This window comes from Lithobates pipiens, unplaced genomic scaffold (genome assembly GCF_037356315.1).
Source record: "Lithobates pipiens isolate NorthernLeopardFrog02 unplaced genomic scaffold, aLitPip1_a1.2 Scaffold_23, whole genome shotgun sequence".
Classification (NCBI taxonomy): domain Eukaryota; kingdom Metazoa; phylum Chordata; class Amphibia; order Anura; family Ranidae; genus Lithobates; species Lithobates pipiens.
Window position 1 is genome coordinate 6,912,598 of NW_027507785.1, and position 15,246 is coordinate 6,927,843.

The 15,246-nt window shown below is 45.3% G+C and overlaps 1 protein-coding gene across 15 annotated transcripts in view; it reads left to right on the top strand.

The window, feature by feature from the left end:
- The window catches only part of ARAP1 (ArfGAP with RhoGAP domain, ankyrin repeat and PH domain 1), a 386,059-nt gene that overhangs the window by 194,717 nt on the left and 176,096 nt on the right, over positions 1-15,246 (top strand). For 2 of the 15 annotated variants that reach the window (XM_077451146.1, XM_077451148.1), the window contains exon 1: positions 8,095-8,320. The exons of the other annotated variants lie outside the window; for them this stretch is intronic. In XM_077451146.1, the coding sequence (XP_077307272.1) occupies positions 8,250-8,320 (71 nt within the window). In that variant the 5' untranslated portion in view covers positions 8,095-8,249. Of the gene's footprint in view, positions 1-8,094; positions 8,321-15,246 lie in introns of those variants that run through there. 15 annotated transcript variants of the gene reach the window in all.

The window sequence follows — 15,246 nt, forward strand, 5'->3', positions numbered from 1 at the left end:
CGCTCTCAGGGGCTCAGGGCAACCACTCAACCTTCCTTTTTCTAACCACTGCCAAGGTGAGATATTAGCCACACAGGGTGTGTGTTGTTTTGAGTGGGTGGTCCTGTTCCACAATCCGGGGCTGGGTTTCCTCTCCAGTACATGGGGCCACGACCCTTCTGGATTTTACCTGAACACAGGCGCCACAGCCAATAAGGCGGCAGCACTTCTAATTGGTGTCGGCTTCAAATGATAAAGTGATGTGCACATTGTCGTTTGAGCAATGCATCGCCACACCTAGACTGAGCCCCCAACTGCCATGTCCCCTGTGCTCCTCAGTCCTACAGTGACCCCAGTGTTCCTGTGCTTCCAGTCACTCTACGTCCCAGGGGCACTCTAATGACCCCAGGGTCTCCCGTGACCCCAGAGCTCCTGTGACTCCTATGATTCCCGTGAACTCCTTTGTCTTCTCTGACCACAGAGCTCCTGTGACTCCTATGATTCCCGTGAACTCCTTTGTCTTCTCTGACCACAGAGCTCCTGTGACTCCTATGATTCCCGTGAACTCCTTTGTCTTCTCTGACCACAGAGCTCCTGTGACTCCTATGATTCCCGTGAACTCCTTTGTCTTCTCTGACCACAGAGCTCCTGTGACTCCTATGATTCCTGTGAACTCCTTTGTCTTCTGTGACCACAGAGCTCCTGTGACTCCTGTAATTCCTGTGAACTCCTTTGTCTTCTGTGACCACAGAGCTCCTGTGACTCCTGTAATTCCTGTGAACTCCTTTGTCTTCTGTGACCACAGAGCTCCTGTGAATCTATGTCCTCTGTGCACTCCAGTGACCCCACTTTTCCTGTGGCGCCTATGATTTTTGTGAACTCCTTCATCCTCTGTGACCCCAGCGCTTCTGTGTTTACAGTGACTCTTTGTCCCCTGTGCACTCCAGTTACGCCAGAGCTCCTGTGACTCAGTGAGTCTCTGACCCCTGTGCAATCCTGTGCAATGCCTCCAGTGACCCCAGGACTCTTTTTCCTTTTTCCTTTCCTTTGCTTTCAGTGATCCAGTGACCCAAGTGTCTCCAGTGACTCCAGCACTTTTCGCCTTCTGTGATCTGTGACACTCCAATGACCCCCGTGTCCCAGTATCTTCAGCATTCTCCTGTGCCTTCAGTGACTCTGTGTCTCTGAGACACTCCAGTGTCCCAGTATATCCAGTGCTCCTCTGCCTTCAGTGACTGTGTCCCCAGGGCACTCCAATGACCCCAGTGTCTCCATTAACTCCAGCATTCTCCTGTGCCTTTAGTGACTCTGTATCCCCAGGACACACCAATGACTCCATTGTCTTCTGTGACAGCAGTGACTCTTTATCCATAGGGCACTCCAATAACCCCAGTGTTTTCTGTGATCCTAACACTCTTGTACCTTCTCTTATTCTGTGTTCCTAGTCACACCAATGACCCCAGTGTTGTCTTTGTCCACAGGACACTCCAATGATCCCCATGTCTCCAGTGACTCCAGCATTCTCCTGTGCCTTCATTGACTCTATGTCCCCAAGATACTCCAATGATCCCAGTGTCCTAGTAGCTCCAGTGATCCTCTGCTTTCAGTGACTCTGTGTCCCCAGGACACTCCAATGACTCTATTGTCTTTTTTGACTCTGTGGCCTCAGGGCACTCCAATGACTCCATCGTCTTCTGTTACCCCAATGATTCTGTGTCCCCATGTCACATCAATGACTCTATTGTCTTCTGTGACCCCAGTGACTCTGTATCCCCAGGACACTCCAATGACTCTATTGTCTTCTGTGACCCCAGTGACTCTGTATCCCCAGGACACTCCAATGACTCTATTGTCTTCTGTGACCGCAGTGACTCTGTATCCCCAGGACACTCCAATGACTCCATTGTCTTCTGTGACCGCAGTGGCTCTTTGTCCGTAGGGCACTCCAATGAACTCAATGTCTTCTGTGATCTTACCACTCTTGTGCCTTCTCTTATTCTGTGTCCCTAGGTCACACCAATGACCCCAGTGTCGTCTTTGTCCCCAGGACACTCCTATGATCCCCATGTCTCCGGTGACTCCAGCATTCTCCTGTGCCTTCAGACACTCCAATGATCCCAATGTCCCAGTATCTCCAGTGCTCCTGTGCCTTCAGTGACTCTTTGTCCCCAGGACACTCCAACACTCCAATGACCCCAGTGACTCCAGCATACTGCTATGCCTTCAGTGACTGTGTGTCCCAGAGACACTCCAATGATGGAGCAAAGACCCAAGTGTCTTCTGTAACCCCAGTGACTCTGTGTCCCCAGGGCACTCCAATGACTCCATTGTCTTCTGTGACCCCAGTTACTCCATTGTCTTGTGTGATTCTAGCACTCCTGTGTCTTCAGGTATTCTGTGTCCCCAGGTCACACCAATAACCCCAGTATCTTCTTTGACTCCAGTGATCCTGTGCCCTAAGTGACTCTATGTCCCCAGGACACTCCAATGACTCCATTGTCTTTTGTGACTCTGTGTCCTCAGGGCACTCCAACGACTCCATCGTCTTCTGTTACCCAAATTATTCTGTGTCCCTATGTCACACCAATGACTCTATTGTCTTCTGTGACCCCTGTGACTCTGTATTCCCGGGACACTCCAATGACTCCATTGTCTTCTGTGACCCCAGTGACTCAGTATCCCCAGGACACTCCAATGACTCCATTGTCTTCTGTGACCGCAGTGGCTCTTTGTCCATAGGGCACTCCAATGAACCCAATGTCTTCTGTGATCCTACCACTCTTGTGCCTTCTCTTATTCTGTGTCCCTAGGTCACACCAATGACCCCAGTGTCTTCTGTGATCCTAGCACTCTTGTGCCTCTTCTTATTCTGTGTCCTTAGGTCACACCAATGATCCCAGTGTCATCTTTGTCCCCAGGACACTCCAATGATCCCCATGTCTCCAGTGACTCCAGCATTCTCATGTGCCTTCATTGACTCTATGTCCACAAGGCACTCCAATGATCCCAGTGTCCCAGTAGCTCCAGTGATCCTCGGCCTTCAGTGACTCTATGTCCCCAGGACACGCCAATGACTACATTGTCTTTTGTGACTGTGTGTCTTCAGGGCACTCCAACGACTCCATCATCTTCTGTTACCCCAATGATTCTGTGTCCCTATGTCACACCAATGACTCTATTGCCTTCTGTGACCCCAGTGACTCTGTATCCCCAGGACACTCCAATGACTCCATTGTCTTCTGTGACCGCAGTGACTCTTTGTCCATAGGGCACTCCAATAAAACCCAGTGTCTTCTGTGATCCTACCACTCTTGTGCCTTCTCTTATTCTGTGTCCCTAGGTCACACCAATGATGCCAGTGTGGTCTTTATCCCCAGGAAACTCCAATGATCCCCATGTCTCCAGTGACTCAAACATTCTCCTGTGCCTTCAGTGACTCCGTGTCCCTGAGACACTCCAATGACCCCAATGTCCCAGTATCTCCAGTGCTCCTGTGCCTTCAGTGACTCTATGTCCCCAGGACACTCCAACACTCCAATGACCCCAGTGACTCCAGCATACTCCTATGCCTTCAGTGACTGTGTGTCCCAGAGACACTCCAATGATGGAGCAAAGACCCAAGTGTCTTCTGTAACCCCAGTGACTCTGTGTCCCCAGGGCACTCCAATGACTCCATTGTCTTCTGTGACCCCAGTGACTCTGTGTCCCCAGTGCACTTCACTTACTCCATTGTCTTGTGTGATTCTAGCACTCCTGTGCCTTCAGGTATTCTGTGTCCCCAGGACACTCCAATGACACCATTGTCTTTTGTGACTCTGTGTCCTCAGGGCACTCCAACGACTCCATTGTCTTCTGTTACCCAAATTATTCTGTGTCCCTATGTCACACCAATGACTCTATTGTCTTCTGTGACCCCAGTGACTCTGTATCCCCAGGACACTCCAATGACTCCATTGTCTTCTGTGACCCCAGTGACTCTGTATCCCCAGGACACTCCAATGACTCCATTGTCTTCTGTGACCCCAGTGACTCTGTATCCCCGGGACACTCCAATGACTCCATTGTCTTCTGTGACCGCAGTGGCTCTTTGTCCATAGGGCACTCCAATGAACCCAATGTCTTCTGTGATCCTACCACTCTTGTGCCTTCTCTTATTCTGTGTCCCTAGGTCACACCAATGACCCCAGTGTCTTCTGTGATCCTAGCACTCTTGTGCCTCTTCTTATTCTGTGTCCTTAGGTCACACCAATGATCCCAGTGTCATCTTTGTCCCCAGGACACTCCAATGATCCCCATGTCTCCAGTGACTCCAGCATTCTCCTGTGCCTTCATTGACTCTATGTCCATGAGGCACTCCAATGATCCCAGTGTCCCAGTAGCTCCAGTGATCCTCTGCCCTAAGTGACTCTATGTCCCCAGGACACTCCAATGACTACATTGTCTTTTGTGACTCTGTGTCCTCAGGGCACTCCAACGACTCCATCATCTTCTGTTACCCCAATGATTCTGTGTCCCTATGTCACACCAATGACTCTATTGCCTTCTGTGACCCCAGTGACTCTGTATCCCCAGGACACTCCAATGACTCCATTGTCTTCTGTGACCGCAGTGACTCTTTGTCCATAGGGCACTCCAATAAAACCCAGTGTCTTCTGTGATCCTACCACTCTTGTGCCTTCTCTTATTCTGTGTCCCTAGGTCACACCAATGATGACAGTGTGGTCTTTATCCCCAGGAAACTCCAATGATCCCCATGTCTCCAGTGACTCCAACATTCTCCTGTGCCTTCAGTGACTCCGTGTCCCTGAGACACTCCAATGATCCCAGTGACTCCAGTGCCCCATTTCCTTCAGGACACTTCAATGGCCCCAGCAGTCCTTTGCCTTCAGTGACTCTGTGTTTCCAGGGCCCGCCAATGACACCACTACAACGAACCTAGTGTCTCCGTGACTCCTCTGTACCTTAAATGACTCTGTGTCCCCCAGGGCTCTCTGGTGACCTCAGCTCTCCTGTGACTTGCAGTGACCACCCCCATCCAGTGCACCCTGAGCCCCTGTGTGACACCTGGGTCTCCGTGCAGCATCCGGCACGCTCCTCTATCTCCTGGACTGTCTCCTCCCCTGTGGATACGGAACCCGGTCAATGTGTGTTGTGGCAGGAAATGTTTTGATTCATTCCCCTTAAAGTAATACTGTCAAAAAAAAATGAATTGCCTGAACCGCCGATCTGTTGATGAGAAGTCTGCTGCTGAATTCTTCTGAAACCACCTCTTCAGGGGCTGGGGATGTAGGAAGATGGGGGTTTAGGGGATATAGGGGGAATGGGGGTGCAGGGGATGTTGGGGGGAAGGGATGCAGGTGATATTGGAATAGGGGGTACAAGAGAAGTAGGGAAGGGGGATAAGGTGGGAAGGGAGTGCAAGAGATGTTGAGGATATTGGGTGAAGGACTATAGGACATATAGAGGAAAGAGGGTTCCGGGGATGTGGGAGTTTTAGGATGCATGAGATATAGAGGTCAGGGGATGAAGGAGATGTAGAAGGAAGTGGGACACATATGGAGAATGTAATGAAGGGAATACAGGAGAGGAAGAGGGGGCAGGGGATGTCAGGGTGAGGGGTTGCAGGAGTGTCAGGAGATGTTGGGGGAAGTAGGTGCAGGGGATGCAGCGGATGTAAAGGATAGGGGATGTAGGAAATTTTGGGCAAAGTGAGTTTAGAGGATGCTGGACATGTAGGGCAAAGTGGGTAAGTCGGAATGCATGTTGGGGGGAGAGGGTATGGGGATTCAGGAAACGTGGGGGGAACTGGGTGCGAGGGATGCAGGAGATGTCAGGTGAAGTGAGTTCAGAGAATGCTGGAGTAGAGATGTAGGCCAAAGGGGTTTGCAGGGAATGCATATCAGAGGTAGGTGGTACAGGAGAGTAAGGAAATGTCAGGATGCTGGAGATATAAGGGAAAGGGGGTACAGAGGTTGCAGTAGATGTGGAGGAATCTTGGTACGGTGGATACAGCAGATTTCAGGTGAAGTGGGTTCACAGGATGCTGAAAATGTAGGGGGGAGGGGGGTGCAGGGAATGCATGTCAAGGAAAGGTGGTATGGGGATGCAGGAAATGTAGGAGGAAGGGTGTGTGAGGGATTCAGGAGATGTAGAGGTTACTGGGTGCGAGGGATGCAGGAAAGTTGTAGAGGGTACTGGGTGCAAGGGATGCAGGAAATGTAGGGGGAACGGGATGCAAGGGATGCAGGAGCTGTAGGGGGAATTGGGTGTAAGGGAGCAGGAAATGTAGGGGGAAATGGGTGCGAGGGATGCAGAAGATGTAAGGGGTACTGGGTGCTAGGGATATAGGAAGTGTAGGGGAAATGGGTATGGGGAAGTGGGTGTGAGGGATGCAGGAGATATAGGGGGAACTGGTTGCAAGGGATGAAGGATATATAGGGGGAAGTGGGTGCAAGGTATGCAGGAGATGTAGGGGGAACTGGGTACGAGGGATACAGGAAATGTAGGGGGAAGTGGGTGCAAGGGATGCAGGAGATATAAGGGGAAGTGGGTGCGAGGAATGCAGGATATATAGGGCTAACTGGGTGCAAAGGATGCAGGAGATGTAGGGTAAAGTGGGTGCGAGGGATGCAGGTAATGTAGGGGGAACTGGTTGCAAGGGATGCAGGAGATGTAGGTGGAACATAGTGTAAAGGGATACAGGAGATGTAGGGGGAACTGGAAGTGAGGGATGCAGGAAATGTAGGGGGAACTGGGTGTGAGGGATGCATGAGTTGTCAGGCAAAGTGAGTTTAGAGGATGTAGGGCGTGTGGTGTGCAGGGGTTACGAGAGATGTCAGGAAGGGAGTGAGGGGTGCAGGGGGTAGATGTAGAGTTTTCTTTGACAAACTTTCCAATTGAAAACTGCAAATATGAATCAGACAGCATGCTGCCTCCAATGGTACAATATAGCAATAATTTCTACTAAAATAATTACATGGCGTAATGGGCGGAGCTTGTACAACCAGTAGTCATCGTTCATGTCTGCCTAGCATGGTGTTGTGTCTATATACAGTCCTACTGATAGGGGTGTGCTCAAATTGAGATAAGACCAATATTACCCATATGGCTGGTGACTATGACCATTATCTATAGGGAGGTATTGAGGAGAAGAGAAGGAAGGGGCAGGTTGGGTTGGGAAGAGGTACACACGGGCCCTATGATCATTATCTATAGGAATGTATGGTGAAAGAGAGAAGGAAGGGTAGTTTAGGTTGAGAAGAGGTACACATGGGCCCTGTGACCATTATCTTTAGCGATGTATGGTGAAGAGGAGAAACAACGGCCAGTTTGGGTTGGGAAGAGGTACACACAGGCCCTATGGCCATTATCTATAGGGATGTATGGTAGAGTGGAGAAGCAACGGGCAGTTTGGGTTGGGAAGAGGTACACATGGTCCTTATGACCATTCGCTGTATAGAGGTATTGTGGAGGAAAGAAGGAAGGGGTAGTTTAGGTTGGAAAGTGGTACACACGGGCCCTATGACCATTAGCTTTAGGGATGTATGGTGGAGCAGAGAAGCCATGGCCATTTTGGGTTGGGAAGAGGTACACACGGGCCCTATGACCATTATCTATAGGAATGTATGGTGGAGGGGAGAAGGAATGGGCAGTTTAGGGTGGGAAGAGGTACACACGGGCCATATGACCATTATCTATAGGGATGTATGGTGGAGGGGAGAAGCAAGGGCCAGTTTGGGTTGGGAACAGGTACACACGGGATCTATGACCATTATCTATAGGGATGTATGGTAGAAGAGAGAAGGAAGGGTAGTTTAGGTTGAGAAGAGGTACACACAGCCCTATGACCATTATCTATAGGGATGTATGGTGGAGGGGAGAAGCAACGGGCAGTTTGGGTTGGGAAGAGGTACACACGGTCCTTATGACCATTAGCTTTAGGGATATATGGTGGAGCAGAGAAGCAATGGGCAGTTTGGGTTGTGAATTACCTGTGAATCCAGGAAGTGTGTATACACCTTTCTATCCTTGGCACTCATCCTTCGTCATTGTTTACTTTATTTCTTGTTAATTATTATCAGGCCGGGGAAGAGGAAGGAATGTTCTCTAATAATCATGGCTCCTCCGAACCCTGGGCACTCGCCTCCCTCCTGTGCCTGGTAGGGTTAATAACTCCTGGCTTTAGTCTGGTGCAGACAGAAGGTGCTGGGGAAACTGGCCAAACTGGTTTTTAGAAATTTTTTTGGTCTGTACAGGAAATTGAGGAAGAAATGTCTCTTCGGGGGGACTACATCAGGTCTCTGGAGCAGAAAGCTGGAGCCGTGGATGTCTTAAATATCGGGTAGGTTGGCTGGCATGAAAGGGGGGCTCAGCGTGTCTTCACCTCATGATTGCGAGCAACAGGGTTAGGCCTTGCAGTGCTGGAGTGCTCTGTCTGTAGGCTCATTAGATGGGACATTAGATTGTAAGCTCATCTGGTACAGAGACTGATGTGACTGGCTCAGTGTTCTCTGTACAGCACTGCGGTATATGTCGGAGCTATATAATTGTATAATAGTGTGTGACTGGGTGGGGGGGGGGGGGCATTAGAGTGTAAATTTTGTTTATTAAATAAATCATACAAACATACAGCTTATTAAGAAAAACATTTACATAAAACTAAAAAATAACTAAACAATAATATAATAACTAAACAAAAACAAGCGTGCTTAAAGGTAAAAAAAAAAAACAGCTTTCTGAAAAGATAACATAGAAAGAAACATATGGTACATTCATGAGAAAAACAAAACAAAACAAAAAGGAAAAAAAAGACTACAAACCCCGAAACCTCAACTGAAACACGATCCAGGCTAAGAAACATTTTGAGATTTAATCGCCATCAGGATGCTTTAGATACACGTTTCTTAGCTTGCTCTCCCCCCTCGCTCCTTGGAGACCCAACGCGTTTTATTATTCTCTGCGTTTCCTCCTCCGTAGAAGTCACAGACTTCTCAGCAGATTAACCCTCCACCTCAGAAAACACCTCAAACGTATTTGACACCTCCACCCTCACCGATTCCAAAACCGCCCCATTAACCCCTCTCCTCACATCATTCACCCGGACTTCCACATCTTTCACCCGGACTTCCACATCATTCACTTTGCATTCTGCTGCAGCCACTCTCATTCCCTTCTCATCATCATCCACTCCATCACCCACTCCACCCCTCAGTGTCTGCAGACCTCCAGCCGTACTTCTGCCCCTCTCTTTGGCACAACCATACAATCTAGTCCAGCACCCTCCACTACTTTAGGAGAAACAATAGGTGTAGACAGACTTGACAACCACACTTTCTGACACTGACTGGGGAATCACAGACTGGCGGGGGGGGGGGGGGGGGTCACTGACACCACAGACGGCCTCACAGACACAGATTCTTATGGGACAGAGACACTGGGATCCCCTGGTACAACCTCCGCCAACTCAGACTCTTCTCTATCCGGATGGAAGAAATCCTCCACTAGCTCTGGCTTATTGTGCGAAGCTCCAGGACATAAGGGTGACCAACCTTATCACACAGCTTACATTTAATGATGTTACAGTCCCTTGCCAGATGCCCCAGTTCCTGGCACAAAGAGCACTTCTGTTCTGGACAGGAAGAGGAGAGATGTTCGTTGACTCTACATTTATGGCAAAGCTTAGGTTGACCAGGGTAGAAGACAGTAATTCTATCTCTACCAATAAAGGCAGAGGAGGGCAAATGCTGGACCACATTCCACACACACTCAACCTCATTGACACCGACAACCCACCCGTCCAGATTCCTCTATCATCCACAATCTTTTTTAGGGGACACAACGTTTCACCCATCCTCCTCAACCAGAACCCATAAATCCTTGGGGGGTATAGACTCATTCCTTGTCAGGATAGTCACATTTTTTTTTATCAAGGGCTGTCGTGAGATTACCTTGGGGACAAGCCCCTTCTAGTCCAGCTGGCCCCTATATACAGTACATGCTCAAACTGCTCCCAAAGCAGATCCAGTGATTCTGGACACTTGAATGATAAATCATATTCATAGGAAACTGCCAGACTGATAAGAGAATAAATATCCTTCACCTTAAATCCCATAGCTAGGATCCTATCCACAACCACCCTCCTGATAGGTGGAATACCTCCTCCTTCCCAACTGAGCTGTACCACATTCCTGCATTTAATGGAGGAAGGTACGTTAGGTGAAAGTCACACAACTGGCTCCCTTCCAGCAGTAGCATGACATTGTCCCCACACAGCCATAGCATAATTCCTAACTGGGACAGATGACACATTAACTGGCTGCCTAGGAATATTAACTGGCTGCATAGAAACCTCTGAAATCTGGTTTGGCAAATTACCCACCACTTGATCCTCCCTTCTCCCCCCCAGCACAACAGTCCTGCTCACCATAGTCCCAGAAGTACCACAGTTACCAACAGTCCCATCATCAAGTAAAGTCTTCTGTTTAGAAAAGAACACCAGCTGTTTTAGTGTTTACACGGCATTCCTGCTTTGCAGTTTCAATGTTCTTGCAGCATTCCTGCTCTGCAGTCTCAGTGTCCATGTGGGACTTCTTCTCGCCGCCAGCAGAAACTTCTCTGTCTGGATACACGCCATCTCCTTCTGCATTCCCTACAGATTGCAAAGGTCTGTTGGCAGGTGCAATCTCTTTCTTTGGAGCAGCAATCTCAGGAAAGTCTTCCACACACTGAGAGAGATTTTCAGCAAGCACTCCTTTACCAAGATCTTCATCTGACGAGTCGGTGCCACTCAAGGGGGAATTCCATTTCTGTTATGGCCTGCAGCAATCTACCATTTTGCTCAACCTGAAATGACCCAGGCTGCTGGGGAGGAAGGGGGACAGATACTGACTCAGACACGACAGATCCTGAGACAGGGGTAGTACTGGGGCCACCACTTCCTTACCCCCCCCCATCCATACTGTCGCCATTGCTGTGGCATCCACGCTCTGGCTGGTACTGGCACATGCACTCTCCTTCATCTGTTGGAATCTCTCCTCATTCTCATACTTCTCCTTGAACACACCACTGCTTTGCTTCAGAGAGGCGACCAACTTCTCCTGCTTTTTCAATGCCTTCTCTGGAGACTTCGGCTTGGATTCTTCTCTCTTACTGCTTCCAGACTTTGCAGGGATTTATTTTTCATGAAATCTGCTTTCAGGACAGCAAGCTCCTGTTCCTCCTTAGTAATACGGCAAAGCCTATTCACCACTCTATCCTTGAATGCTGGTAAGGACTCCCCTTGCGTAGGGACAAGCCCAGGATCCAATGCAGCTTGAGCTCATGGTGTAGGCCTCAATGCCCCTGGAGAGCCTCCACCTTCGTCTTCCCCAGCTCGGTCCATGGTGGCTGGGGAAAAGCCTACAGGAGAGGCCCCAGGCTTGCTGCTCCTCCCATCTGAGACCAAAGCAGAGTGAGCTAGCAGCACCCTGCAGAACGGCACCACCTGGTACAGAGACTGATGTGACTGGCTCAGTGTTCTCTGTACAGCACTACGGTATATGTCAGAGCTATAAACAGTAAATGTATAATAATAGTGTGTGATTGTGGAGGGGGGGGGGGACATTAGAGTGTAAGCTCCACTGGTACAGAGACTGATGTGATTGGTTCAGTGGTCTGATTTTTGCTGAGCTACAGTATTTTATTGATAAACAGGAATGCAAAAAATGTCCTCGCCAACAAACATTTTTTTTTTAAATTATTGGAAAACCGATTCCTTGTCCCTTACAAAACCCTAGCGAGGTAATCGCAATAGATGCTGGCGATTGTTGCAGCCACAGGTCATAGTCGAAGCACAATACCCAATGGGGAATGTAATCTGATGGCGGCATTGCATGTGATGATATCTGCGTTGCTCCAGCCCCAACTTAGAAGTTCGAGGAGGCCCAGCTTTATTTTCTGAAAGCAGAGGCCCTGGAGAATAAAATAGTGGTAAGGTGCCATTTTTTTAATTCTGTTCGCACGGCTGTTTGCACTAAAATTAATCTTGGTGCAAACAAACACAATATTATACCCAATTTTTGAAGTAAAATATAAAAGATTGGGTTGTGTCAAGTAAATAGATACCAAACATGTCCAGCCTTAAAACTGTGTACGGGGGTAATGAGGGTGCATTCAATTTTTATAGAATTTTCATTTTTAGTTTTCATTATGTTTGCTTTCACAAGGAGGCTAACAAGCCTCTGTGTCTGCCCTGCCCCTCAATAAAGCTTTTCAAGCACAAATTGTGTTTGAATAGCTGCATCCTCGGCTAGGTGGACAGGTAACAGGTCCTCTTTATTGAGACGAGAGGGGTCTATTGGACCCTGAATGTCTCCCCTGCCCCGTTTATAAATGTACCTTGGCAGACAAGGGATTAATAAGCTGGTTATTGTGCTTTTGAAGTGATGGCTGTGACGGGCAGGAGAGCCGGGTGACGGGCAAGAGAGTCAAGTGAAAGGCAGGAAAGCCTGGTGACGGGCAGGAGAGCCGGGTGACGGGCAGGAGAGCCGGGTGACGGGCAGGAGAGTCGGGTGACGGGCAGGAGAGTCGGGTGATGGGCAGGAGAGTCGGGTGATGGGCAAGAGAGTCGGTTGACGGGCAGGAGAGTAGGGTGACGGGCAGGAGAGCCGGGTGAAGGGCAGGAGAGCCGGGTGACGGGCAGGAGAGCCTGTTGATGGGCAGGAGAGTCGGTTGACGGGCAGGAGAGTTGGTTGACGGGCAGGAGAGTCGGTTGACGGGCAGGAGAGCCGGGTGACGGGCAGGAGAGCCGGGTGACGGGCAGGAGAGCCGAGTGAAGGGCAGGAGAGCCGAGTGAAGGGCAGGAGAGCCTGTTGATGGGCAGGAGAGACGGGTGACAGGCAGGAGAGCTGAGTGACGGGCAGGAGAGTCAAGTGACGGGCAGGAGAGCCGAGTGATGGCAGCCACTGGCCGCTTCAGGGATTGAACAATAGGCTCCTCATGGCATCCTTTACACACGTAGCAACAACTGGATGGACCCTGTGCAGATATTTGCTGCCACTTTCCTGTCTCCTCGCCGTGTGACGACCTGTGATGATAAACACGTTATTTACCGCATTCCAATCATTCCATGCAATCACAGAATACCACCCACCTACCTGCCAGCTGGAACCCCAATACCTTCCTCTTTGCATTCTCTAACAAAGATGAAGAATTTGCCCTCATCGCGGGACATTCCCCAACAAGGAAATCATCTGCAAAAAAATCTCACAGGAATGGAACCCCGAGATCTCAGGAATGTCGCACTTACCAGAAAAAGGAAACAAACTCACATTTTCAGGAGACTCTCATCAGCGCCTCCGTATTATTCTTCTAACATAAGCGTGATGTGCCGTGTGGGAATTCATACTTAGGTTGGTCAGGTCAGCTGATTGGACGTTTTTTTATTTACCGATCTAAAGAAGGATTGATCCAATGCATAAAAAAAACCCCAAAAAAACACAATTCATTATTATTACTATTACTATTATTATTATTACTATTATAATTTAACATTAAATTATAATTTCATAAATTTTATAATGTTATATTATTATTATTAAGTTTTATTATACAATATATATTTTAATATTTATTATATAATTAAACAGGATTTATATATGATGATGATTATTATTTAATTATATTATTTGATATATTTACAAAAAAAAAAAAAAAGATATATATTATTATACAGAATTTATACATGATGATGATTAATATTTAATATAGTATTTTTATGATATAGTAATTATATACCATATTATACAGAATTTATATATCATGAGGATGATTATTATTTAATATTATATTACTTTCTAATATAGTATTTATATGATATAATTATTATATTATATTATTATACAGAATTTATATATCATGATGATTTATGATGATGATTATTTAATATAGTACTTTTATGATATAATAATTATATATTATATTATTATTATACAGAATTTATATATCATGATGATTTATGATGATGATTATTTAATATAGTATTTTTATGATATAATAATTATATATTATATTATTTTATATTATATTATTATATATAATTTGTATATCATGATGATGCTGATTATTTAATATTATTTAATATAGTATATTCACAAAAAAAGATCATATATTATATTATTATACAGAATTTATACATGATGGTAATTGATGATGATTAATATTTAATATAGCATTTTTATGATATAGTAATTATATTTCATATTATAATATTATACAGAATTTATATATCATGATGATTATTTAATATCATATTACTTTCTATCTATCATGATAATTGATGATTATTATTTAATATAGTATTTTTATGATATAGTAATTATATATTATTATACAGAATTTATATATAATGACGATGCTGATGATTTAATATTATATTAATTTTTAATATAGTATTTGTGATATAATTATTATATTATTATACAGAATGTATATATCATAATTGACGATGATGATTAATATTTAATATAGTATTTTATGATATATAAATTCTGCATAATAATATATAATTAATATCATAAAATACTATATTAAATATTAATCATCATCATCATCAATTATGATATATAAATTCTGTATAATAATATAATATATAATTACTATATCATGATGATGATTATTTAATATTATATTACTTTTTAATGTAGTATTTTTATGATATAATTATTATATTATACAGAATTTATATATCATGATAATTGATGATGATTAATATTTAATATAGTATTTTTATGATATAGTAATTCTATATTATATTAGATTATTATACAAAAATTATATATCATGATGATGATTATTCAATATTATATTATTTTTTAATTTAGTATTTTTATGATATAATTATTATAATTTATATATCATGATGATGATTATTCAATATTATATTATTTTTTAATATAGTATTTTTATGATATAATAATTGTATATTATATTGTATTATATTATCACATACCTCCCAACTTTTTGCAATAAATCGGTTGAAAGGTTCAGCGCCGGAAACACTGTTTGATTGATAAAAAGTGCATTTTATATAAAACTATATAGATCAGAATAAAATGAGGGATGGATGAGGACGAAGGAGGGACAGAGGGACTTCAATCAGGGACAATCCCTCCAAATCAGGGACAGTTGGGAGCTCTGTTATTATACAGCATTTATATCTGGTGATTATTTAATATTATTATTTAATATAGTATTTTTATTATATAATTATATATTATATTATATTATATT